At 60.3% G+C, this 23,897-nt stretch overlaps 2 protein-coding genes across 4 annotated transcripts in view; one reads left to right on the forward strand and one right to left on the reverse strand.

Moving 5' to 3' along the window:
• Macrod1 (mono-ADP ribosylhydrolase 1) overlaps window positions 1-23,897 on the reverse strand; it is a 141,998-nt gene that overhangs the window by 84,049 nt on the left and 34,052 nt on the right. The gene's annotated exons all lie outside the window — the stretch shown is intronic.
• Flrt1 (fibronectin leucine rich transmembrane protein 1) lies at window positions 8,709-22,233 on the forward strand. Its single transcript, XM_076844726.2, has 2 exons — window positions 8,709-8,806; window positions 18,618-22,233. The coding sequence occupies exon 2, from the start codon at window positions 18,667-18,669 to the stop codon at window positions 20,689-20,691; it is 2,025 nt and encodes a 674-aa protein (XP_076700841.1). The 5' UTR covers window positions 8,709-8,806; window positions 18,618-18,666; the 3' UTR covers window positions 20,692-22,233.

Raw genomic sequence — 23,897 nt, forward strand, 5'->3', positions numbered from 1 at the left:
AATAAAGTCAGCTGGTAATGACTGGAGCCAACCAACTGAGATGGGCATCTTTGCCTGGGACTTCTCAGAACCTTTAATTGCTAAGGTACCTTGGGGACCTACAGAGGGACCTGATTCTGCCACCTGAGTATAGATCTTTTGTCCTTGGCCCCACAGGAAAGGTTGTTGAGGCCCTAAGGGCACACAGCAGAAACAAGAATGGGTTTGCCATCAGGCTCTGCATTGTGTGACCCTGGGCGGGCCCCTGAACATCTCTGTTCCCTTAGATGCAAAACTGAAATGGTCTCGGTGTAGCTGAGTCCTTCCCAGAACATCCTCCTGGCCCTTCTAGATGCTAGGCCCCGGGAGCATATCAGACGTTTTCCTCTGGACCCAGAGTACCAAGGACAGGGTCTGCCCTCTGCCCTGTGCTGGGCTGAATGTCTGTGGGCACTTTTCACCTGCATCTTGTGGAGCCCAGAACCCAACAGTGTTCCTGCTTGTGACCAGGGTGGAGGCAGGGAGGGGGCGGTATGGATATCCCCTTCATTGTGTGGTCTATTCCTCCTTTAATGCAGCCTGTCCAGGAACCAGGGCAAGGTGTTCCACTGTATCTGGAAGAGTCAGCCATCTTGCTCCACAAAGAAGGCCAGGCTGAGAGAGAACAGAGTGCAGGGGGCCTCAGTGCCCAGTAAAGAAGCTGGGGGCAGACGGGGGTCAGGGAAGTCTGCCTGGAGGAGGCGACGGTTGTCAGAGCCGAGTGGTAGGTGCCCGGAGTGAAGGTCTTTTTATTCAGGGCCTCATGCACTCGAGGCAAGTGCTGTACCCCTGAGCCACATCCCCGGCCCTGAAGACCTCTGGGTTTCCCTGGTCCTGCTGGCTAGTTACTCACATCCTGGGACAGAGCCCCCAGAAGCCACCCATGCAGAGACAGCATGGAGACAGGCTCAGGAAGGCCCCTCACAGGCCTCCCAGTGCTGGGCCTCCTCTCCCAGGGGTCAGCTCGTCCTCCGCCCCCCCATCACAGTGTTGTGGGCTGCCCAGAGGGTCCACGGGAACAGAAGTCACAGCCAGGTCAGGCCCAGAAGGGGCTGCAGCCCAGTGCCCCCTCCCTGGCCTGCACCCTCCGAGGGCCGGCAGCAGCCGTCGGGATCGGGCAGGGCCAGGCCCTGGCACCGCAGGCTCGAAGGTGCCTCGTTAGCCGCTGCTTCAAAGAGGTTCATTATGAACAAAGCGACGGCGGATCTTTTCCCTTTTCCTTCTCTCCTTAAAGCAGGCGCCCAGCTGAAAGGGAAGCCACCGTGAGAGGCCATAAGGAAACCCCAAGGAAAGGCCGTGCCGGGAAGACGGCAGCCCCCTGCACCCGGGCTGGCTGGGTTATTTACTTAAAACCCTCTCCTCCCCTCCCCCGCTCAGCCGGCCCCTGGGCTGGCTGTAAGTCCTTTTGAAGTGTTACAACCATTTTCTCCTCTTTCAATTAACAACAAGAAAAGGAACTAATAGCTTCCTGGGCTACTCGCTGTAAATATTAACACAGCCTGGCCCTCTGCTGCTCTCCAGGGCCGAGGTGCGCTGTCGGGAAGGAGCGCGGGTGGGCGATTTCCAACACACAGGCGAAAATCCCCTGGCACGGGCTTCTGACGGTGCAGGGAAATGGAAGCGCTGGGGGGCGGGGAGCTGGGCGAGGGGCCCTGTCCCCAGGGCTGGCACAGCAGTGCAGAAGGAAGCAGAGAAACGAGGCTGTGGGGGGACACTTCCAGAGGGAGAGGCAGCGCCCTCCGTCTACACCTGGGTCGCCTGCACAGAGCCAGAGCGTGGCCCAGCTGTGGCTTTGAGTGTGGTTGGTGGAAGACATCTGAGGTGGCAGGGTGCTGATGGTTCCCAGGGGCACACACTGGGTCCCCCAGAACCATCACAGAACCCCTGGAGAGGCTGGAAGTCTGGGGTCCCAACCTGCATTGGGGAATTGGAGGCTGGGGGGGGCAGGGCCGGCAGAGGAAGGGAGCAGACACCCTGTGCAGAGCTGGGTTCCCTGATACCCCTTCAGCCTTCTCCAGGGAAGCCTCTGTGACTATGGCCCCTTCCCCGTGCCTGTCAGCCCTGAGACACATCCTGTGGTGGCCAGCTAAGTGCCCCCCAAACACCTGTTTGAGAGTAACAGCGCTCTACCTGCTGTGGCGCACACTTGTGGTCCCAGAGACTTTGGAGGCTGAGGCAGGAGGATTGCAAGCTCAAGTCCAGCCTCAGACTTATCTCAAAATAAAAAATATAAAGGTCGGGATGTGGCTCAGTGGTACAGTGCCCTGGGTTCAACCCCTGGTACCAAGCAAAAGCTGCCTCGTGTGGACAGCACAGGCTTGTCTCGCAGCCAGGGTGCCAGGGACCTGTGCAGGGGCCTCAGCCCAGGCAGCCAGAGGGGGCCAGGTCTGCCTCCTCTAAGGGGCCAGCTAAGGCCGCCACGGCAGGGCAGGGCAGGGCGGGCAGGTCACGAAGCCAGCAAGATTGCCGGCAGAAGCCGCCTACTTTACTGAAATCCAAAGTCCTGACCTTGGCTGGTGGCACCAGACACATCATCGCAGGCTCCCTCTAGGCTCCTTGCAGACCCTCCTGGTGAGGGAGGAGGACTGAGCTGCCTCCCTCCTGGGAGCCCCAGGCAGAGGCCCAGGCCACCTTCTGGGCCTAGAGTCACTGAGGGCAAAGGAGCAGGCCAGGGGAGGGCTACCGCGCCCCCCACCACGTGCACAGCCCCCTTGGGGTCTCCTCCTCCAGAGGCCGAGGACAGCCGCCTGTCCCTCCGTGAGCCCGGAGGAGTGCACACTGCCCTGGGCCAGCCCTACGCGGTGCCCACTCTCCTCTCTGGGCGTGGAGGAGGTTGCAAAGGCAGGAGAGCCCTCACGGCAGACGAAGCATCTCCGGGCGACTGCGCGCCCTGCCCCCTGCCGCCCAGGGGTGGCGTTCAAGATCCCCTGCATGGGGGGGCAGCACCTGCAGACTTGGGGCCTCTGCCCCCCCTGGAGCCTGGCAGAAGGAGGACTCTGAGCCCAGCAATGCAGGGCCCCGTGGGATGGGCAGCTGGCAGGTGGCCTGGCCCGGCACTAGGGGACAGGAGTGAAGTCCCAGGTCAAGAAGGGAAGGAGGGACCAAGGAAGGAAAAGGAGGGGAGACAGGAAGGTCCACTCAGTGGCAGAAGTCCCCTGTCATGTCCTTCAGAGCAGCCATGGCCCAGGAGAGGCCTAGGGGCCCCAGAGCTCTCATCTGCACCGAGCCCCGCCCCATCGCCCATTTCCCCAGCATCTGTCTCTGAGGGTGGGCGCTGGCAAGGGTCCAGGCTGCTGGCTGGGCACTGTGGGCTCCCACGGCCACCCACGGCCGGCTGCCACACTCGTCCGCACGCCCATCGCCCATTGTCCCTGGAAGTCTGGGTGTCGTCAGGAAACTGTCTAATTAGCACAGTGGAGGTTCACACCGCCTAAGCAGCCTCTCGCCTCCGCCCCTCAGAGTGGGCCACAGCTCAGGGCCAGGCTGGGAGCCCCACAGCCGGCCAACTCTCCACAATGCTCCCAGAGGCACTCAATTGCCCTCCAGTGAAAAGGATGGGGTCCACTTGGCCCGCAGGCCTGTCTTCAGGGAGAACTGCAGAAGCTCCCAAGTCACTCGAGAGGAGACAGTTCAGCCCTGCCTGGGCACCCTTGGCGGCTCCCCGCTCCTCTCAGTATGAAAACCAGGCCCCTCAGCACCGCCTGCAAAGCTCCCCCAAGACCAGGCTCCCCTCTCCCACTTCAGCTCAGTGATTTGGCTCTGGGCCCGTCCGCCTGCCCAACGTACCCCGCCCTGCTTTGCACACGCTGTTCCCTTGGCCTGAAATACTCTTCCCATCATTTCCCATCACGCTGACCTCGTTCCAGGAGCCATCCCAGTCCCAAATGCAAAAGCTTCCCTGGCGTGAGGCCCCAGCCCCAGCCCGCTGCCCCTGCTGCCCTCCGGGAACAGAAGCATGACCGTGGCACTGGCATTAGGGAGGAGCAACCCCTCTCCGTGATGGGGCGGAAGAGCAGGCCCTGTGGCTGGCTGCCCTGGGGGGGGAGTCAGCAGCCACGGAACAAACTCTGGGTCTGATCACAAAGGGCCTTTTCATCTATAAAGGTCAGACTCGGATGCTGACCTCAGCCTGGAAGTCCAAATGAAAGCGCACCGGGTCTGGCGGCTCGCTCCCGCGCCGACCTGCCTACGAGGATCTAAACTCTGCCCCTTCAACTCGGGGCAGCTCTGCCCAGGGAGGGGCCGACACCTTGATCACTTCAAAGGCCGCTCTGCTAGGTCACCCGCCACAAAGCCCCCCTGGGCATCCAGCAGCACATCCCAGGCATCAGATAAATGACACGCACAGATAAATCTGTCCCCAAGAGCTATAGGTGGAAACCAAACAGGAGGGCTAATTGCTAATCTAGGACTGGTATCAGGGAGCGGCCTTGCTGGAGGCAGCCAGGAACTGTAAAGCTGAGGACCGTCTCCACTCTGGAGGGAAGCCCCGGCCGCCAAAGGTGGGCACAGCTCTGGAAGGGGGATGGGTGGCCTAGGGGGACACCTGGCCGTGTCTGTCCCACTTTGCATTGCCACTGAGCTCATGTGAGTCTGAGGACCCCAGACCACGGCAACATCTTCCCCAGGACGTCTCCTGGGACGTCCCCCACAGGCTGGGCAAGATGGCGCCCTTGTGTGTCTCGGGCCAGCCTCCTGCAAGCAGGGGGCTTTCCCGTGAGGCTGCAGCCTCCTGGAGTACAGGGACTCCTCTAGGGATCCCCAGTGTCTTGTACAGTGCCTGGAGCATGACTGGACTCAGACTATTATTGCTAAGCGAAAGGAGAGCTAGGTGGACGGGTGGATGGACAGAGGAATGGAGGGAGGCAGAGCTGGGGGCTGCCTGGGGGGCCTCGGTGCCATTAGCTCTGTCACCTGGGCCTGGAGCTGCAGGGGGAGGGGTTGCTCTGGGAGTCTGGAGCACCAGCTTTTCTGCAGGTCGAGGTTGTGTAATCTGGGACATGTCCCTTTCCACCTTGTCAGCCTGCACCATGAGGTGGTCCAACCTATTCTGCCAGCTGTGTTGGGCTGTCCCAGGCTCAGAGGAGATGGCAAAGCAGAAATTACCGGAACAGGGTAAGGTGCATGTTTCCCTGGTGGACTGTGGGAATGGACAGGCAGATCTGGCCAAAATGCAAAACGAGGTGCAGATCTGCAGGACTGGGGGCTTGGCTGGCTTCTTTCCTTCTTTTTTTTGAACCAGCAGGGCTTAGCCACTGAGCCATATCCCCAGCTTTTATTTGTATTTTATTTAGACAGGGTCTCGTGTTAGAGCCATGCTAACTGGCTGAGGCTGGCTTTGAACTCACGATCCTCCTGCCTCAGCCTCCCAAGCCACTGGGATCATAGGCATGTGCCACTGGCCCGGTTTGCTCTTTCCTTTCAAATGTCTTTTAATGCAACTGTGATGTTGTTGTTAGTAACAAAATAAAATTGTGTAAGCATGTCAGAAAAAGAGGGGGGGGGTTTTCTGGTGCAGAGACCTGGAGCCTGTGGGAGCAGAGAAGGCCCAGGTAAGAGGGGCTCCACGGAGCTGTCACCTCTCCAGAGTCTAAAGAGGCCCCCATTCCTGACCCCTTGGGACCCCATGGGTCCTTTTGTCCTTGGCTGACCCAACTGATCACGCGGCAAGTCTGCCCAGAGCCGTGAGCTTTGCCCGCTGTGGCTTTACCAACCCAGTTCGCCGTGTGTGCCGGGGCTCTGGCGGAGGCGTCTGCCAGGCAGACACATTTACATATGTATTCCTGGGCCGCATTTGGTTCAGTGAATGCAGGTGGCCACTGATGATCGACATTATGCAGCCACACGTGGGGAGAGCCACCGCGCTGCCCAGAGCTCATGCTTCCCAACCACTGCCAGCCAGGCTCACTTGGAAAGCCCATGCACCCCCCACGCCCATGTGGCCCCACTCACCCGTGGTGGGGACCCCCAGGAGCCCAGTATCTGCATGCACACCAGGGTTCCTAGGAGGCTTGGCAGGATGCGGGGGATGGGTGGGGGGCCAGCAGGGAAGGTTGACCAGGGTGTGCAAAGCTGGACAGGCCCACCGAAAGCCTGGCTCAGACCCTTGATTTTCTAAATGAGGAAGCAGAATGAGAGTTTGCTGGGTGCACTTATTAAGCACCTTCTGTGTGCACGGTACAGAGCCAAGTGCTGGAAGATCCAGCCTTACATCCTCCCTTGAAGCCAGGGAGCTCACTTCCTGTGCTATGTCACTGCAATCATGCTTAGTGGGGCCACGTGCCTGGAGAGGGAAGGTGGTGATATGGCAGGGAGGGAGGGAGGGTGGGTGACGTTTGACGCTCATGGGAGGGGAGCAGCAAAGGGATGGGCCTGTGTTAGGAGATGTCGACGGGTGGGCTGCGCAGGGCCAGGCCCTGGGAGGCCCTGGAGGACTTCCCAGTGTGCCTGTCCCCAGAGCCCCGGGTGGCACTAAGGGGAAACATACCTGTGTATGAGCTGCCTCCTTCCTGGATTTGCAATCTCAAAGGCAGAGGGTGGTTTGTGTCTGTCGTGGGGCAGGCGGCTGGAGCTTCTGGGCTCCCAGGACTCCATCTCCATGTACTGAGGTCCAGTCGCCCCACCCCCACCCCAGCGACAAAACAATTTCCTGCCCTGGCCAAGGAGGCAGGTGACCTCATTGGACTCTTTCCACCTCTCACTTTCACAGAGAAATTACAATTTATAATTGGATGAATCGCACCGGTGGGGACAGCATGAGAGCTCTACTGCAGTCTCCCGCCCTCCCTGGGGCCCGGCTACCTGCCCACCTCACCTGCAGTGCTGGCCAGGCCTGGCCAATCAGGATTCCCCCCACAAAGCCTGCTGGCCTTAGGCCCTCCTGCCACCTGTCCCCAGAAGCCCCGCCTTACCTTGGCAGCCCCCTCGCCCTGACACGCGTTCTTGCCCGTGTTCCCGGCTGGCGGTGTACTCATGAGCAGCCACCTGGGGTGTGGTGCCTGGGTGCCTGGTTTTTGTTTGTAATCGACCCTAGACAATGAGCATTTCTCAAATCAGCCACCTCTGGCCCCCAAAAGAAAAGCCCCCAGAGGCAGCTGAGCCCCTCTGGATCTGATTTAAACCAGCGCTTCTGCTCTCAGATGTGTCATGAAAGCCCTTTTCCAAAGCGGGGGCCCCGTGGGGAACCGGACACGGAGGCCCAGGCCTTTCACACGCCACGCTAATGAGGGGTGGCGTGGGGGGCTCTGATTTTGTTTTAGGATTCCCAAGAACAGCCTGCCCTGATCCTGGGTCTCTGCAAAAGGGCAGAGCAGTGGAGTTTTGCAGGACTGACCCCATCTAAGAGGTGGGGTGGCCTCACACCAGCAGCCAGGGACACCAAGACCTACTTCCCAGATCCCCGGTGATCCTACTTCCCAGTTCGGAAAAGCAGCTTGTTCTGGAAGCCTGGGCTGTAGAGGTCCAGTTGGAGCCTTTGAATGACATTTACCAAGAGGGGCAGGTGCTGGGGAAACAGCCAGCCCTGGGCTGGGCAGGTGGTCCTGCTCTTCCCATTCCTTCTGCCCCAGGGAAAAGGAAACCAGGTAGCTCTAAGGAAGGGCCCTGGGCCTGGCCAGCTGCTCCTTATCTGGGTTTGGAAAGAGATGGGAGATGCGGAACAGTGATCCCAGTTAGGTCCCTGGCTCCTAGGGAAGCAACATTCAAAAAAACAGGCTCTGGGCTGGGGGTGTTGCTCAGAGGGAAAACATTTGCCAGGCCCTGGGTCTGCAGCCCAGGCTGCCCCCGCCCTGCAAGTGGTACCGCCCGGCCTAGTCTCCTTGGGCCTGATGGCTTGTGTTGTTTTTGGCAGGTGAGGAGGCAGGGAGTCGGTGAGAAGGACTCTTCTTTGGAAGAGGAGACCAGGGAGTGAAGCTGGAATAGCCCCCCCAAGCAAGAGAAGCTTCTCCACAACCAGGGGCAGCCAAGCGAGACCGAGCCCCCCGCAGCCCAAAGCATCTTTCCAAGCAGGGCCCGTGGGGCCTGACAGCTCAGGGGCCCAGTCAGCGGCTCAAGCCCGTGAACGTCTGAACTCCTCGGCGGGGGGCGGCCCCTCCCTCCCCTGGAGGCCAGCCTGAGTGGCAGGAATCCCGATTCTTTGGAGAGCGGCTTCCTCTCAGCTCTGTCACGCAAGAACGCTCTCTGCACCAACCCATTCTGCCAAGTGACTTAAAGGGATTTAAAAAAGAAAAAAAAAATGTGGTAAAGAAAAAGGGGGTAAAAGCCACGCAGCCGCCTTTCAGAGGAGGTGGCCGCCTGCAGACAAAGGGCAAAAGTTGAAAGAGGGCCCTGGAAGTGACAGGCAGCCAGGCTGCTCCCCGGATGGGCGCCGGTCGGTAGGGCATGCCCCAGGAGCAGGGGGTCAGAACGCCCGCAGGCCCCGCCCGGGAGCCCCCCAGGCCGCGGGGCTGCCCCTGTGCACTCCGAGCACAGGACCCTTGCTGCAGGAGGAGCCAGCGGCGCCCCAGGTCGAGGACCACAAGGATGCTGCCTGGGACCTGCAGCCTTGCCTGAACTGGGCAGGGGAGCCCGGAAGTCAGAGGCACAGGGTCCCTCTCCGCGTCCCCACGTGCCTCAGCAGCGCTGCCCACCACCCAGGTCTGCAGGCTATAACAGGAGTGGGCTTGGCCTGTCGGGGCCCTGGGGCAGGAATGTGAGAGCAGCCCGCTGCCCAGCCCGCAGCAACGTTGGCAGGAGCCCCTGGAGCAAGACCCCAGTCGTACCACAGGCTCCAGTGACAGCCGTGAAGGAGGTAAGACCGAGGGAGGTGGAGGTGGAAGGGCCCAGGGTGGCCCTCAGAGGTGCCCAAGGGCTCCTCACGCCTAGAGAGGGCACAAGACATCTGGGCCCCCTCCTCTAAAGGCCCCCGTCCTGACCAGGTCACACAGGGAATCTCAGCAGAGCACCCGGGTCTGGGGCTCCGTTGCACCTGCCACAATTTTACAAAACATGGGGCTTCTGCTTGCTCAGGCAGGAAAGATGTGCCACCTCATCGCAGGGAGGCCTTGTCGTGGGTTAGGGAAGGAGCTTTGGGGACTAAGGCCACTGGCCTTGGCACCTGTTAACACCCTTGAACTGGAGGATGGCCACAAGACCTGTCCCTCTGGGCCTGCCCCTGCTCTGACTGGACAGACCCAGGGTGGACCGATTCAAAGCTGTTGCCTGGCTTCTACTGGCCGGACATCATCTGCTCTGACTTCCAGTGCTGGCCCTTGGTTGGTGAGAGGAGCAAGCTGAGGCCCAGAGACAAGCAGTGAGTGCCCCAGGGTCACACAGAAGGTTCTGAGCGCTCCCTCTTTAGATCTGAAGTGGACTGGGCGGGGCCTGCTCCTCCAGGCTCCCAGAGGCAGGAGGGAGGGCGGCCACGCCTCCACAAACACTCATCCCAGGCAACCTCAGGGAAGCCCCAATTCATTACCAAGATGGAAAATGACACTTCCCTGCGCTCTGCCCCAGGAGAGGGGCTGATTTATGACTGCGCCCGGGCCTGGGACATCCGTCAGCGCGGCGCGGCGCACGCCGGCTGCGGGGGCATTAATAGCCGTGTTATTAGCCACCGGCGTGAAGGATGCCCTGCGGATGGGCTATTTGCTGTTATTTATTATGAAGGCGCGCCAGCCCGGCAGGCAGCAGGGCCGTGGCGGTGAGCCCCAGCGGCCCCTGCCCCCGTCCACTCCCCACCCCACATCCCTTCCACCGGCCCAGCACTGGTCCCTACCCTCTCCGGGGCAATTCCCGCTGGGGAGGCCGAGCCAGACGGGGGCAGCTGCTGTCCCCAGGCCTGCTGCCCAAGTACTGATGGTGAAGCTGCTGGCCGGCTCCGAAGCTTCCCTGCTCCAGCAGCAGAGGCATAAAAAGGACCAGAATGGGTTGCGGACACACCTGGGCTGGGCCCTGGCCCTCAGGTGTGAGCCATGTGAGCTCAGGCAGGTCCCTTCTCCCCTGTGTGCTTAAGGGATTGAGACCCTGAGGGGCGGTGGCCAGCTGGGAAAGGACACTGCCAACACTGCCCCACCTGAGTCCCCAGGGTAAAAGGTGTCTCCTGACCTGCTCATGGTGGGAAACAGCCGCTCGAGACCATCTTAGTTGGAACGCTGCCCACCATCACCCTTCCTGGGCCAAACCCCCCGGGAAAGGATTTGACTTGGCGCCTGCTACCCTTGCCAAGGCTGGAGGGGCCGCCGGGGAGGGCTGACTTCTGTGCTGAGCCTGTCCCTCCCACACTCTGGGCCTCAGTCTTTCCTCATGTGTAGAACAGACTACCTCTGAGTCCTTTTTGCCCCCAGATTCCGGGCTCCTGGGGCTGGGGTCCCCCGTCGTGTGCATCTGTGGGTGGGCAGGAAGTGGAAGAGGCCTTCAAGCTGGGAAGGTGGGCCCAGGTCAGGTGCCTGAGCTGCCCCTGGAGCCAGCCGCCTGTGGTGGTGAGCAGGCCTTCAAAGGTTTGCTCCCTGCAGAGCCGAGCCCGGGGAGGTGGGTGCGAAGGTGCCGGGTGGTGATTCTAGGGGGGCCCGGGCTCGTGCCAGGCTCTTCATGGCCTACTGCACAATTCAGACTAAGCCCTTTGCCTGTCTGGGTGGCTGTGACAAGGGTCACGGTGACTTCCCGGGGTAGACCTGAGGACGGTGCCTCCCTCTTTTGTCCCCTCTACCCAGTCAGTCCCGGGTTCTAGGTGCTAGGGCCTTGATCACTGGTTCAGTGGATGTTTCAGGGCCCCTTCATGCCAGGGAGGAGCCAGACGATCCCCTGGGGACACAGAAACTGGTGGTAAATAAACGGGGGGGTCTTGTTAGGAGCAGGCAGTAGTCCTGCCTGTCAGGGACACCCATGGTTCCTGAGAGGCCCCAGCTCCCAGGGATCCTCCGGATCAGGAAGCCTTAGTCACCAGTGGTGTTTCCTGCTCACGAGCTTCTCTGGTTCCCTTGCTGTGGCCCAGGATCCTGCTGGTGGCGGAGGAGCCAACAACACAGACCCTCTGGCCACCCCACTCTGGTCTTGGCACTGCCCTGCCTTCCTTCTACCTAGCCCCCCACAAAATAAAGGCCCATCGACTCTCCTCCCGCTGACACTCCACTGGGCTTCCCTTCAGTGCAGGCAGGCGAGGTCAGGTGGGGGCGCCTGATTAAATGATGCTGAGGCAGAAACAAAGTTACACGTGTCTCCTTTCATCGCCACTACCCCTTCCGGCCAGAATAGCTGAATATCGAACAGTGTTATCAATATAATTAACCTCCTAAGACACAACGTTAAAGTCTGGTTTTTTGAAGCCATCCGTGTCCTCTGAGGCCCAGGAAGCCCACCTCTGGGCACCAGCCCCACCCCGATGGCCCAGGCGGGCTAGGGCACGGGCTGCGCATTTCTAGTGGATTTGCATACCTGTCTGCAATTACCGACAACATAACAGCTGATGCATAATGCATGCAGCTGGAAATCAGAAAAATAATTAACTTTAGGTTTTAAAAGGATTCCCCACCCCCACCCCACCGCATCCCCAGTGCTGGGTGGCACTACTGGACAGGCGTCGGAAGTGAAGTTGGGGCAGTGGGTGAAGCTGGCTAGCACCTGCAGATGACAGAGGTAGAAGGTCCTTGAGGGTCATACATCTGGCCCACTGTCATGAGGGAATGCCATTACGGGCCTGTGGGCCCTGGGCCTGATGAGGACCTGGGGAAGCCCCTCTAACAGTCTCGGCTCCCCTGCCTGGCCCGCTAGCACCTGCACCTGGGGAGGTGCCACCACCTACATGCCACCACCTAGGGCTGGTGACTGTGGCTCCCTCACTCTGGACACACTCTGCCAGGTGCCAGAGTCACCTTATTTCATGCTCTCAAGAGCCTGGGGAAGTTGATCATTTATGGTCCCATTGTACAGAGGACCTGGGACTGGAGGCCACCTCTCAGCAGGCCCAGCAGCTGCACAGATCCCTGGCTGGCCGCCAGGCTACTCACCTTGCTAGGAGAGGGCCTTCCTGGGAGAGTGGGGAAGGGATGCCCCCCAGGCCGCCCTGAGCACCAGGCTGCTGCGGGCCCCTTCCCTCCGTCTAGCTGACAGCTGAGCCCCCAGGACAGCTGCTGGCGGGGAGAGGGCCCTGGGGTCTGAGCAGTCCAGGCCAACACCAGGCCATGTGGGCACACCGCCAAGGGCTGGCCAGCAGGGTTGGCAGAGGAGGCGCAGGGCCCGACGGGCCAGTGGAAGGAGTGGGGTGGCAAGAGGTGGCCTCCAGCCTCCTCTCCGCAGCTTCAAAGCCTCACAGTCATGAGCACGTGTTTATTTTCCTACCAAAATGTTAAGGGGGCCGGATGCTCGCCCTCTCTTACTGGCCCCCTCTGAGGCCCCCGACCCTGGCTTCCCAGGACAGCCTGCTGGCCCCCCTGCTCAGCAGCGGCCCCAGAGGGTCTTCTGCACCCTGAGCGCAGCTGCAGGAGCTGCGAAGGACACTGGAGAGAGGAGAGGAGCAGGCCTCAGGGCTGAATGGGGGGGCACCATGTCACAGAGGTAGGTGAGAGTGCTGTGGGTTCAGGAGGGGCCCCGACATTGGAGGCAGCATGCTCAGGGAAGGCTGAGGCCTGAAGGGAGGGAGAGCGGGACTTGGCCATGTGGAGAGGGAAAGCGGAGCACTGCCAAGGCCAGGTGTATAGGGAACTTAAGGCACCAAGGGAGGCCCCCACGTGGGGGGCGCTATGGAGAAGGAGGGCCACATCAGGTGCCACCCCAGTGTCTGGAACACGTGGGCTTCTCAGCTTGCCCTGAGTGCTCTGAGCCCCTCTCCGATCTGTCTGCAGGACCATGTGCGGGGAAAGGCCTGGCAGAGGCCAGCCCAGGCTCCAGGCACTGGAGTGGACTCAGGCCTCTGTGTTGGGCTCCCCTGACCAGGGCGTCCACCCGCGACACCCCCAGCACGGGGAGCCCCAGGCATTATTGGCAAGAAGTGAGCGCCCAGCGCCTCCTGTGCCCAGGCCACCAGCTGCCTCAGGGGCTGGGCATCCTCCCCACTCCGCTCCTACCCTGGCCTCCTTCTGAGGAAAAGGCACGTGGGAGCTGCCCAGAGCCCGGCTCAGAGGAGGCCCTGGGCTCTTCCTGGGGGCAGAAGCTCCCCTTCCAAACCAGTCAGGGCCTGGGCCTTGCGCACCACCTAACACCCCGCCATCACCACCCTCCCAGGAAGATGGTGCCTCCACAACATGGCACCAGTGGAGGCCCGGAGAGCAGGGGCGGGGACGCCACCTGTGGACCCGGCTCCTAGGAACTCCTGCTCTTTTCTAGTTCCCACGTCTCCTTCCTGGGGCCAGTGAACCTAGAATTCCCTGTTTTCTCTGGGGACCCGCATCAGGAGGTCCCCGGATGAGCTGCCTTCACTGGTAAACAAGGAGAGCTGGGACCGGCAGCTGGGACCCGGGCTCCGGCCCAGCCTGGCTTCCTGCAGGAGTGTGCCGCTGTCCCCCCAGGCCGGCAGAGTAGGTGTCCTAGGGGCTCACCCCCACTCCCTGGGGCCTGTGCCAGTCCCGGCTTGGCAGGATTTGGGGAAGACGACAGAGCAGGAGCCTGGAAGCCAGGGGTGACAACTGGGCGCCCATCCAGTTGGTGGACAGTGACAGGTGCTGCCAGACCCTGCTGCTCCAGGCAGGAGGACAGGAGCCGAGCGGGCCAGCTGCAGCCCACAGAGCTTCATGGGGGCAGTGGAGTCAAGGCCTGGGGCAGAGTGAGGCGGCCTGTGGGGACAAGGGGAAGGGTAATGATGGCCCAGGAGCAGAAACAGCATGTGCAAAGGGCCCGGGGGCGCTGCTGGAGGCAGTGTGGCATGTCAGAACTCCAGGGGTTCCAAGAAAAGAGCCAAACCGTGGGCCGCAGGTCCCTCCCCACCCTGGGCCTAGGCAGCCTCCCACAGGGGCTGGGGCCGCACGGGAGAGCCTGGTGCTGCTGGGAACAGCTGCTGGCTTTGTGTGGCCCAGACTTGGGGTCCCTGTTTCCAACCCAGTGGGAGAGGGTATTGCCAATGGGGAGCATGCCCATTGCCAAGTAGGAGCAGGTCAGTGAAGAAGGGGCCACACAGACGAGCCCCATGTGCCCATGAGCAGGTAGGGGGCAGCCAGAGAACCAGAGCAGCTTTGAATCTATGCATCAAGGACACACAGGCTGCATTACAAGGAGCTTCTGGGAGTATCAACTCATCGTCCTCTCATTTGTAAGTTTCCGATGTATAGAGGAGGAAACTGCAGCTCAGAGAGTGCAAGCAAGGTGCGCAAAACCACACAGCCTGTTAAGTGGCAGAGGCAGGACTTGAGCCCAGAATTTCCACTGTCCTGGAAAGTGGCGGGAGCCAGCAACAGATAGAGCACCAAGAATGAGGTGCAGCCCCCCTCAGCCAAGGGGGACCTCCAGCCTAAGTCATCTGCAGCTCCCCTCCTCCACCACCAGTGGCACACGGCTGTCAGTCACACGGCCGGCAGGTCATAACTCACACCTCAGTGGAGTCTGCCGGATCTGCACGATGATGGCAGGTGATCCCGTAAAAGATGGGCCATTTACCAGGTTTAATTTGATGGCCACACAAACTACCAAACACACAAGAAGAAGGAATCGCCCGGGCAGTTAAGGGCTCCTTGGCGAGGTGCCACCTGCTGACGCCCTCCCCTCCCCAGGCTCCCCTGTTCCTGGAGCCCAGGGCTCACTCTCCAGGCTGGCCCTGGGGACGGGGGCGGCAGGGGAGACTCTGGCCAAGATGGATGAGCCGGCAGACGGAGGAGCGGAAAGGCCTTGGGTCCCTGCCTCCCGCGCGTCCCGGTTATCCATCACGCATCTCTGAAAGGTGCAATTTAGACTCTATTATGACGCCGGGGCCTCTGGAGGCTCAAGACCGTGGCCACGAGCTGAGCGGGTGCCAGGAGCAGATGTCCATGCCAGAGACTGTGGGCTGGCCTTGGCCTTGGCCTTAACAAGTCTGCCCCGCCACGGCCAAGGGCAGAAGCCATGGGGTCCCTCACGCCAGACTCAGCAGTGACAGACCAGGGAGGGTGTGTGTCCTCGGGCCAGGTGCAGGGCCTGGGCAGCATGCTCAGACTTGATCCCAGAGCCCAGGATAGGTGGCCTTTGAGCGAGTCTGGGTCTTCCTGGCTCCAGGCCCCACTGCCCGCCCGCCTTCCCAACTCATAAGCCCCCGGGGACAGGTTCCACGCCCCTTGGGGTCCTGGCTCTCTACCCAAAGGGGAGCTGGCAGCCTGGGCGGGCTGTGACCCTGGACAGGCCCCTTAGCTCAGAGCTTCAGCCTGGTCCCTTGCAAAACAGAACCGAGGACCTGTGTGAAGGTGACGGTCAGGCAAGGTGCCCCCCCTGGGCCTTTGCACCTGTCACCTGGGAAGAGGGAGCAGGCAAGGCCTGGCCTGAGGGTTCACCCGTCCCTGTGCCCTGAAGCCTGGCTTGCCCGGGCCACATGCCATCTTCTGCTTCAAGACTGTCCTCTGCCGTGACCTGGTGGGTGCCCTTCTAGTCCCAGAGGCAATGAGAGGTGAGGGCTGGGTGTCCACGTGTCCATCTGCTCTGCTTACACCACAGGCCGAGCGGGCAGGAGGCACGCAGAGCCCTCAGCTCCAGCCCCCCTAGCCACCACTGTCCCAGGGCAGGCGGGGACTCGTCCCCAGCAGAGCACTCTGGTCAAGCCATGAGGTCCCACAGTGAGAGGGGCCCAGGGAGGAGGCCAGGATGCAGGGGCAAGTCTCGCATGCCTCAGTTTCCTCGTCTACACAGTGGGCCCAGGGGACACAGCAGCGAAGAAGACAAAGTTGCTGGGTTGTGGCATTTGTCTCCTAGACGAGGACTTTTTTTTGTGTGTGTGCCAGGGACTGAACCCAGGGGCACTCGACTGCTGAGCCACATCCCCAGCCCTTTTTTATTTTTTATTTTGAGACAGGGTCTTGCTAAGTTGTTTAGGGCCTTAAGTGGCTGAGGCTGGCTTTGAACTTGTGATCCTCCTGCCTCAGCCCCCTGAGCTGCTGGCATGGCATGTGCACCACCACACCAGGCTCCCATGGGGTCTTAGAGGGCTTTGGGAGGGGGTGACATGAGGACTTTTCCAGGTGACTCTGGGTGCCCAGGAGGGCAGAAGGGGCTGGAGAGCAGAGGGCAAGGCTCTGGATCAGAGGGAGTTAGGAGAAGGAGGGGGTCAGAGACCGGCTTGGGAGTCAGGGCCTCCTGGGTCACCAAGGAAACAGACAACAGAGAAGCTGGTAGCTTTCCACACCACACAGAGCGGGGAGCTCAGGGGAGTGGGTGCTGAGCTCTGTGTTCAGGAAGCCAAGGCCAATCCCCAGTCTCCAGAGATGTGAGCAGGGGCCACTGGAGTCCTGGCTGCCCGGTCAGGGCTGGGGCTTCTTCGTCCTCCAGCTCTGGGGCAGGCCCTGCACCCTGCACGCCCCTCCCTCGCCCTCAGTTGCTTCCAGACAGGACCTGAACTGGGTCCGCCTCATGGACAAAGCTCTATGCCACCAAGGCCCTAAGAGGGGCCCATGCATACGCCAGGGCCAGGCGGGAGCTCTGCTGGGCTGGCCAAGGGAAGTCCATGTGGATACCAGAGGAGCCTAAGGGTGCAAGGACAGCTCAGGAACTGCTCTCTCCTGTCCTGGGTGGTCACTAATGCCAAGCCACACAGGGCCACAGGGCCACAGGACCTGCCTTTAACACCACAGTTTGGTCAGGGGCATGAAAACACTAAGCGGCCACAGCACAGCACACTCGGAGCTGTGAGCCCGGCAGTGAGGGACTGTGGCCTGTGGCCCAGAGAGCCGGGCCTCCCCTTCACGTCTCAAGCGGCCTTGAGAAAGTCGACATCTCTAAACTTTGGCTTTCTTACCTGTTCAATGTGAATAAGAAGGGCACGGGGGTCAGGATGTGGCTCACCGTGGCAGAACACCTGCCTAGCATGGGCAAGGTCCTGGGTTCGATTCCCAGTATTGACAAAAAAAAAAGAACACTGATTTCATGTTTGCTGGGAGAATTAAATGACTTAAAAATTCAGAAAGACCTAAGCAAAGTCTGTATTATAGTGTGAGCTACTATGCCCACAGAATAGGGCCCCAAGGAGCTGGCACATGGTAGATGCTCAGTAAGGTGTGATGGACAGATGGATAGAGGCATGGACGATGGACCCGTGGGCAAGTGGATGGGTGGACAGAGAGTGGGTGGATATGGTGGATTGCTGGATGCGTGGATGGACTGGCGGATAGAAGCATGGACAAGTGGGTGGATGGAGCAGAGGACGCTCTCGCTGGGGTATTTGGAGGACTTGGCAGAACTGGGTCCTGAACAGCGAAGACAAGTTTGCAGGGTGGAGAGTAGCCGGCCAGGAACAGACAGGGTTGGCCTGGTAGGGGAACAAGACACTCAGTCACTGTGGCACGAGCAAGGTGCTGGCTCTCCTCCACCCTCCGGGCGGCCCTCCCAGGCTGGAGCCTTGGCTCAGGCCTGAGAAGCCATCATGTCCCACCATGGAAAGTCTCATGACCCCGGAGTTTCCCAGTAGACCTTTGCTAGCTGTACAGAGACGCCTACCCTACTGAGACAGAAAGATAATTTCTCTTTAATTGATTTTTTTTTTTACCACTATGAACAGTAAAATAATATGAGAAAAATCTACGCCGCAATTTTTCCATTTGTGAAAACTGAAATTACACCTTGCTGACAATTCCCTCAGCGTGCAGACGCCGCCTCCCTGCTTATTTGTCTCATTTCTGTAAATGCAAGAAAGCCGATATATATATATATATATATATATATATATATATATATATATATATAGAGAGAGAGAGAGAGAGAGAGAGAGAGATCTAGATAGGCATAGACACTTTTTTTTTTCTTTTCTGAAGAGCTGAAAGTTTGGGGATGGGGAAGGGGCAAGGTGTGGAATGAGTTCCCACTCAGCACAGAACGCGGGGCCCGGGAAGGCGCCTCTGTAACAAGTGATTTCTGTAAATACACAAGAAAGCCGCTCTGCTGACACCTTCTCCTTCTGTCTATAAAGTGTACGAGCGACAAGCAGGAGAAGGTGTTTTGCCACCAGACAATGAAGCTCGGTGCTCGCCACCCACCAGTGACGCAGCTGCCAGGTCCCAGCGACACCCCCTGCGAGCACCGAGGCCTTTCAAAAGCTTTCCCTTCAGACCCTGGGCGCTCTCCGTTCCAGGGGGAAACGGCAGCTCCAAGTCCACGCAGCATGCCCCGAGTCCACCCCTCCACACTGACCGGCACCTTTAGCAGGGTCCATAAAAGTGGCTTAGCGTGAAATCTTGCGAGAGGCCCGGCTGCAGCCTGGCGGCTGGGACTAACCTCCCCCAAGCCTCCCGGTGACACCCAGGAGCAGAAAGCGCCAGTTTAGCTCCTGGAAGGGGATGTGGCGTTAGCCGATGTTACTGAGCCCAGCCTCGGCCAGAGAGCCCACCTGGGCCTTAAGCCTGGTGTGGCGCTGCCGGACGAACTGCGATGACCCCTCGGCAGCAGGCGGCTGGGCACGCCACTCCTTTCTCAGGCTGCTGTCATTGTCTTGTGTCCTCCTGTCACCTGTCTTGTGCTCTCTGCAGGTGTTGAGGCTCCAGGTGAGGTGGGGCCCGGCTCCCCCAGACGTCCACCATGGTGGTGGCACACCCTGCTGCCACCGCCACCACCACACCTGCCACCACCGTCACGGCCACGGTTGTGATGACTACGGCCACCATGGACCTGCGGGACTGGCTGTTCCTCTGCTACGGGCTGATCGCCTTCCTGACGGAGGTCATCGACAGCACCACCTGTCCCTCCGTGTGCCGCTGTGACAATGGCTTCATCTACTGCAACGACCGGGGGCTCACCTCCATCCCCGCGGACATCCCCGACGACGCCACCACGCTGTACCTGCAGAACAACCAGATCAACAACGCGGGCATCCCCCAGGACCTCAAGACCAAGGCCAACGTGCAGGTCATCTACCTGTACGAGAACGACCTGGACGAGTTCCCCATCAACCTGCCCCGGTCCCTGCGCGAGCTGCACCTGCAGGACAACAACGTGCGCACCATCGCCCGGGACTCCCTGGCCCGCATTCCGCTGCTGGAGAAGCTGCACCTGGACGACAACTCCGTGTCCACCGTCAGCATCGAGGAGGACGCGTTCGCCGACAGCAAACAGCTCAAGCTGCTCTTCCTGAGCCGGAACCACCTGAGCAGCATCCCCTCGGGGCTGCCCCACACGCTGGAGGAGCTGCGGCTGGACGACAACCGCATCTCCACCATCCCGCTGCACGCCTTCAAGGGCCTCAACAGCCTGCGGCGCCTGGTGCTGGACGGCAACCTGCTGGCCAACCAGCGCATCGCCGACGACACCTTCAGCCGCCTGCAGAACCTCACGGAGCTCTCGCTGGTGCGCAACTCCCTGGCCGCCCCGCCCCTGAACCTGCCCAGCGCCCACCTGCAGAAGCTCTACCTGCAGGACAACGCCATCAGCCACATCCCCTACAACACGCTGGCCAAGATGCGAGAGCTGGAGCGGCTGGACCTGTCCAACAACAACCTCACCACGCTGCCCCGCGGCCTGTTTGATGACCTGGGGAACCTGGCACAGCTGCTGCTCCGGAACAACCCCTGGTTCTGCGGCTGCAACCTCATGTGGCTGCGGGACTGGGTGAAGGCGCGGGCCGCCGTGGTCAACGTGCGCGGCCTCATGTGCCAGGGCCCCGAGAAGGTCCGCGGCATGGCCATCAAGGACATCACCAGCGAGATGGACGAGTGCTTTGAGACAGGGTCGCAGAGTGGGGCGGCCAACACGGCAGCCAAGACCACGGCCAGCAACCACGCCTCCGCCACCACGCCCCAGGGCTCGCTCTTCACCCTCAAGGCCAAGAGGCCTGGGCTGCGCCTCCCCGACTCCAACATCGACTACCCCATGGCCACCGGTGACGGTGCCAAGACCCTGGTCATCCAGGTGAAGCCCCTGACGGCTGACTCCATCCGCATCACGTGGAAGGCCACGCTCCCTGCCTCCTCCTTCCGGCTCAGCTGGCTGCGCTTGGGCCACAGCCCGGCCGTAGGCTCCATCACAGAGACCCTGGTGCAGGGGGACAAGACCGAGTACCTGCTGACAGCCCTGGAGCCTAAGTCCACCTACATCATCTGCATGGTCACCATGGAGACCGGCAATACCTACGCGGCGGACGAGACGCCAGTGTGTGCCAAGGCAGAGACGGCCGACAGCTACGGCCCCACCACCACGCTCAACCAGGAGCAGAACGCCGGCCCCGTGGCAGGCCTGCCCCTGGCCGGCATCATCGGCGGGGCCGTGGCTCTCGTCTTCCTCTTCCTGGTCCTGGGGGCCATCTGCTGGTACGTGCACCGGGCTGGCGAGCTGCTGACCCGGGACAGGGCCTACCACCGAGGCAGCCGCAAGAAGGATGACTATATGGAGTCGGGGACCAAGAAGGACAACTCCATTCTGGAAATCCGTGGCCCGGGGCTGCAAATGCTGCCCATCAACCCTTACCGCGCCAAAGAGGAGTACGTGGTCCACACCATCTTCCCCTCCAACGGCAGCAGCCTCTGCAAGGGCACGCACACCATCGGCTACGGCACCACGCGGGGCTACCGGGAAGGCGGCATCCCCGACATAGACTACTCCTACACCTGAGGCCGGCTCCCCCAGCCCCAGCCCAGCCCCGTCCCCAAGGCCGACCCGGGGTGGTGACAGGCTCCGCCCAGCCCGCTGCAACCCAAGAGAGCAAAGAAGAGAAGGTCCATGACGACTGTCCAGCAGAAGGCCAAGTTTGGGGAGGGTCATCGATTTTGTAGAACACGACAGTGAAAAAAAAAAAATTTTTTTTTTTTTTTTCTCTAAACGAATAGAAGGCAGGAGGGGATTCCGGGTTGCTGGAGAGTGACTTACACCGAGCCGTGCCAGTTGGGGAAGGGAAGGCTAAAGACGATAACTGCAGAAAGGGTTGGGCTGGGGATCTTTTTTCCTGAACTGGGAAGATACTACCTGTGCAACGTCTGTGGACACCTCGCGCTCTGTTCAGGGCCGTCACAAAAGAACCATCAGGGAGAAGCAGCTGATCCGAAGCCCGCATGCAGCGATTCTACTGCCAGCCCCTCGCTGGCCACGATGTGATGGAAGGATTTCGGGACCCCCACAAAGGGGACGGGAGAAGAAGAGATCTTTCGCTATGGAGATATTGTCCTGAAACCTCTTCCCTGGTTCTTCCCATGCCATTTCCCTTACAGATTTGCAGAAATACGGCATCTTCCACTGCGTTCTTGGAACAATTAATGTAGTCGATTAAAAAAAAAAAAATCCAGCTTTTTTTTTTCCCATGCTGAATGTTCTTCAGCTCCATGCAGCATACTCCGTAGACGCCCTGACGGAAGCTGTAGCTTTCCCTGCCACCTGGAGGTGCGTCTGTCTGCCCGTCTATCTGTGTCGCGTCTCTCAGTCCAGATGGGTAGACAGAGCCGCATAGACTGTCCTTAAAGTCCTTCTTGGGTCAGTTCTTACCATTTCCTGAGACAATAGAATTGCAAAAAATGTTGCTTTCTCCTAGAAATCATTGAGTAAGTAAAACCACGTGTTGGGGATGGGAGTAGGTGGAGGGAGGCGCCTCAGCCTGGGTGGCGGGTATTGCTGTTTCCAGAGGAGGAGGCGTGTGTCCCAGCAGGGTGGGTGAGGGAGGAGCTGGGCACGGGGGCCTGCTTTTCCATTCCATCTCAGTGTGGCCAGAGCTGGGCCACGCTCCTTCCTGATACAGAGAAAAGCTTTCTTGGTCTGCCAGGACCCTCATCTCCCCTCTTTCCCCCGCAGTAGATGTAGTCACCTCAATAGCGTTTCCTACGTGCTTCCCCCTGGGGCAGGTCATTAGTGCAGGGACTGAGAGCTAATCTAAAATCAGCTGATTGGATCTATTGGTTTCCACGGTTGCACAAACAAAGCCCAGAAAAAGAACATTTTCAGAAAATCACTGGGAGACATGAGCCTCCACACCTGGGGCTCTGTTCTCGGGAATGAGAGACCAGATCTCTTTTTAAAAATGCCAGCCTCCAAAAAGGCTCTGACGGGGCCCTCAGAAGAGCTGGGATTTCATTTCCTCCCTCCGGAATGGACGCTGCCATCGTTTATCGGCTGACAGTGTTCCGAGGTCAACATGACGATGAATCGCGGGCAGCGGCCCTGGAGAGGAGGGAAGCGCAGCCCCGGTTCTGAGGCCTGCTGCTTCCCGTGCTCGGAAACGCGGGTCACTGTTGGTCAAAGCGCCACTTGCCCTGCACCAGGAAAAAGGGACATCAGAGAAGAGATGCTGGCTTGAGGGCAGGAGGATGAGAGGCTTCTGGCTCCTGGCAGTGGCACCTTCAAAGGCCTCTGCCACTTTGACCAAAGCAAAGGCAGATAGAAGAGTCCAGCAGCATTCAGAGGGCTGCCCACGACGTGCCGGGTGCTGTCCGCTCGCTGGACATCAAAAGAACTGAGCAGCTCTTCTGAGCAGCCAAGAGGTGGGGCTGAAAGAAGTGGACCCAGCCGCTGCTCCAGGGGAGGAGAATGGGGCCCAGGCTCCCGTTGCTGTCCAAGCTGTCGCCCACCAACCAGGGACGGGATCCTCTAGCCCCAGGGAGTGCCCAGGGCATGGGCAGGGTTCGTTTAAGGGAGACCATTTTTGTTCCCTTTTCCTGCCTGAATCCTTTCCCACACAAGGAGGTAGGAGAGAAGCTTCCCAAGCCTTAATTTCAGGTCTGTGTGCACATCAGTCCCCCCGCCCCCCCACCCCTCCGCTGCAGCCAGCTGCCCCAGACACAGGCCTCGCAGTGGCACCTGCCAGGAGGAACCAGAGGGGACCCCCCCAACACAAATGGGAGCTCACAGGAGGGCCAGGAACATGGCACTAGCCAGGGAGATGAAGTCCCAGGGCTCTGTATTTCTGAAGCAATGCATCTTCCAGGGTCCCAGGAAAGGGTTTCGGGCCCTTCTGGCCTCCCCACTGCAGGTCCCCAAGTCACCCCTCTTGCATCTGTGAGATGGCAGTGTCAGCATGCCCTGTCCCTAGCTCACCTGGTCTCCCATCTCTTTTCCCTGCCCCAGGGAAGGACAGATAATCCCCCTTGATGGCCAGGAAGCCATTGAGGGGTGGCAGCTACTGAGAAGGCCCTGCTCGGCAGGGAAGGAGCCCAGGGACCAAGTGCCGGAGAGCAGCAGGAGGGTGGCAAAGCTCTCTCCCTTCCCACAGAGCAGGCCCAGGCCTGCCAGAGTCCTGCCAACTGCCCGGGCAGAGCACCCAGCCCGAGGACCACGTGGGTCTGCTCCCTGGCTGTCACACCAGGCTGGAGAGACCACAGTCTGCCTGACCGGCCCCCACAGGAGGAGAGGCACCCCCCACCCCCCAGAGGGTACTAATGCTGGTGAAGGTGGAGACCACCCAGCCAGGGCCCGGGGCCCCCTCTAGGATCCTTTCTTGTCCTTTCTGTCCCTGACCTTCACAGTGTCCTTTCTAAGGGCAAGCCACCAAGTGTCTGCTTTGCCAGGGCCCCCAAGCCAGAAAGGGTGGCTGAAGCCAAGTCCCCTTTGGAGCCCCGTTCCCGCCTGGCCAACCCTTGCAAGAGGGAGGAGGGGCCTGGTGCCCAGCTCCCGGCTCAGAAGTGTGCGGTGACGACACCCCAAGGGCCCACGAAGACCTCCCTGCCGCGGGCTGCTACATGCCCACCACCACCCTGAGCCGCGGCCTCCACCAGCCAGAACCGCCTCCCTGGCCCCAGCATGGACCAGTGTATGTGGTGGCATTTAGACAGGTTTCAGGTTTAAAGAAGAGCAGCCCCGACACATCTTTGGTTACGTGGTTTACCCTTCGTAGTAAT

Source organism: Callospermophilus lateralis, chromosome 2 (assembly GCF_048772815.1).
Source record: "Callospermophilus lateralis isolate mCalLat2 chromosome 2, mCalLat2.hap1, whole genome shotgun sequence".
In the NCBI taxonomy this organism is placed as follows: Eukaryota; Metazoa; Chordata; class Mammalia; order Rodentia; family Sciuridae; genus Callospermophilus; species Callospermophilus lateralis.

Bases quoted from the DNA above. Each gene is read 5' to 3' on its own strand.
- Flrt1 (XM_076844726.2), top strand. From the start codon at position 18,667: ATGGTGGTGGCACACCCTGCTGCCACCGCCACCACCACACCTGCCACC.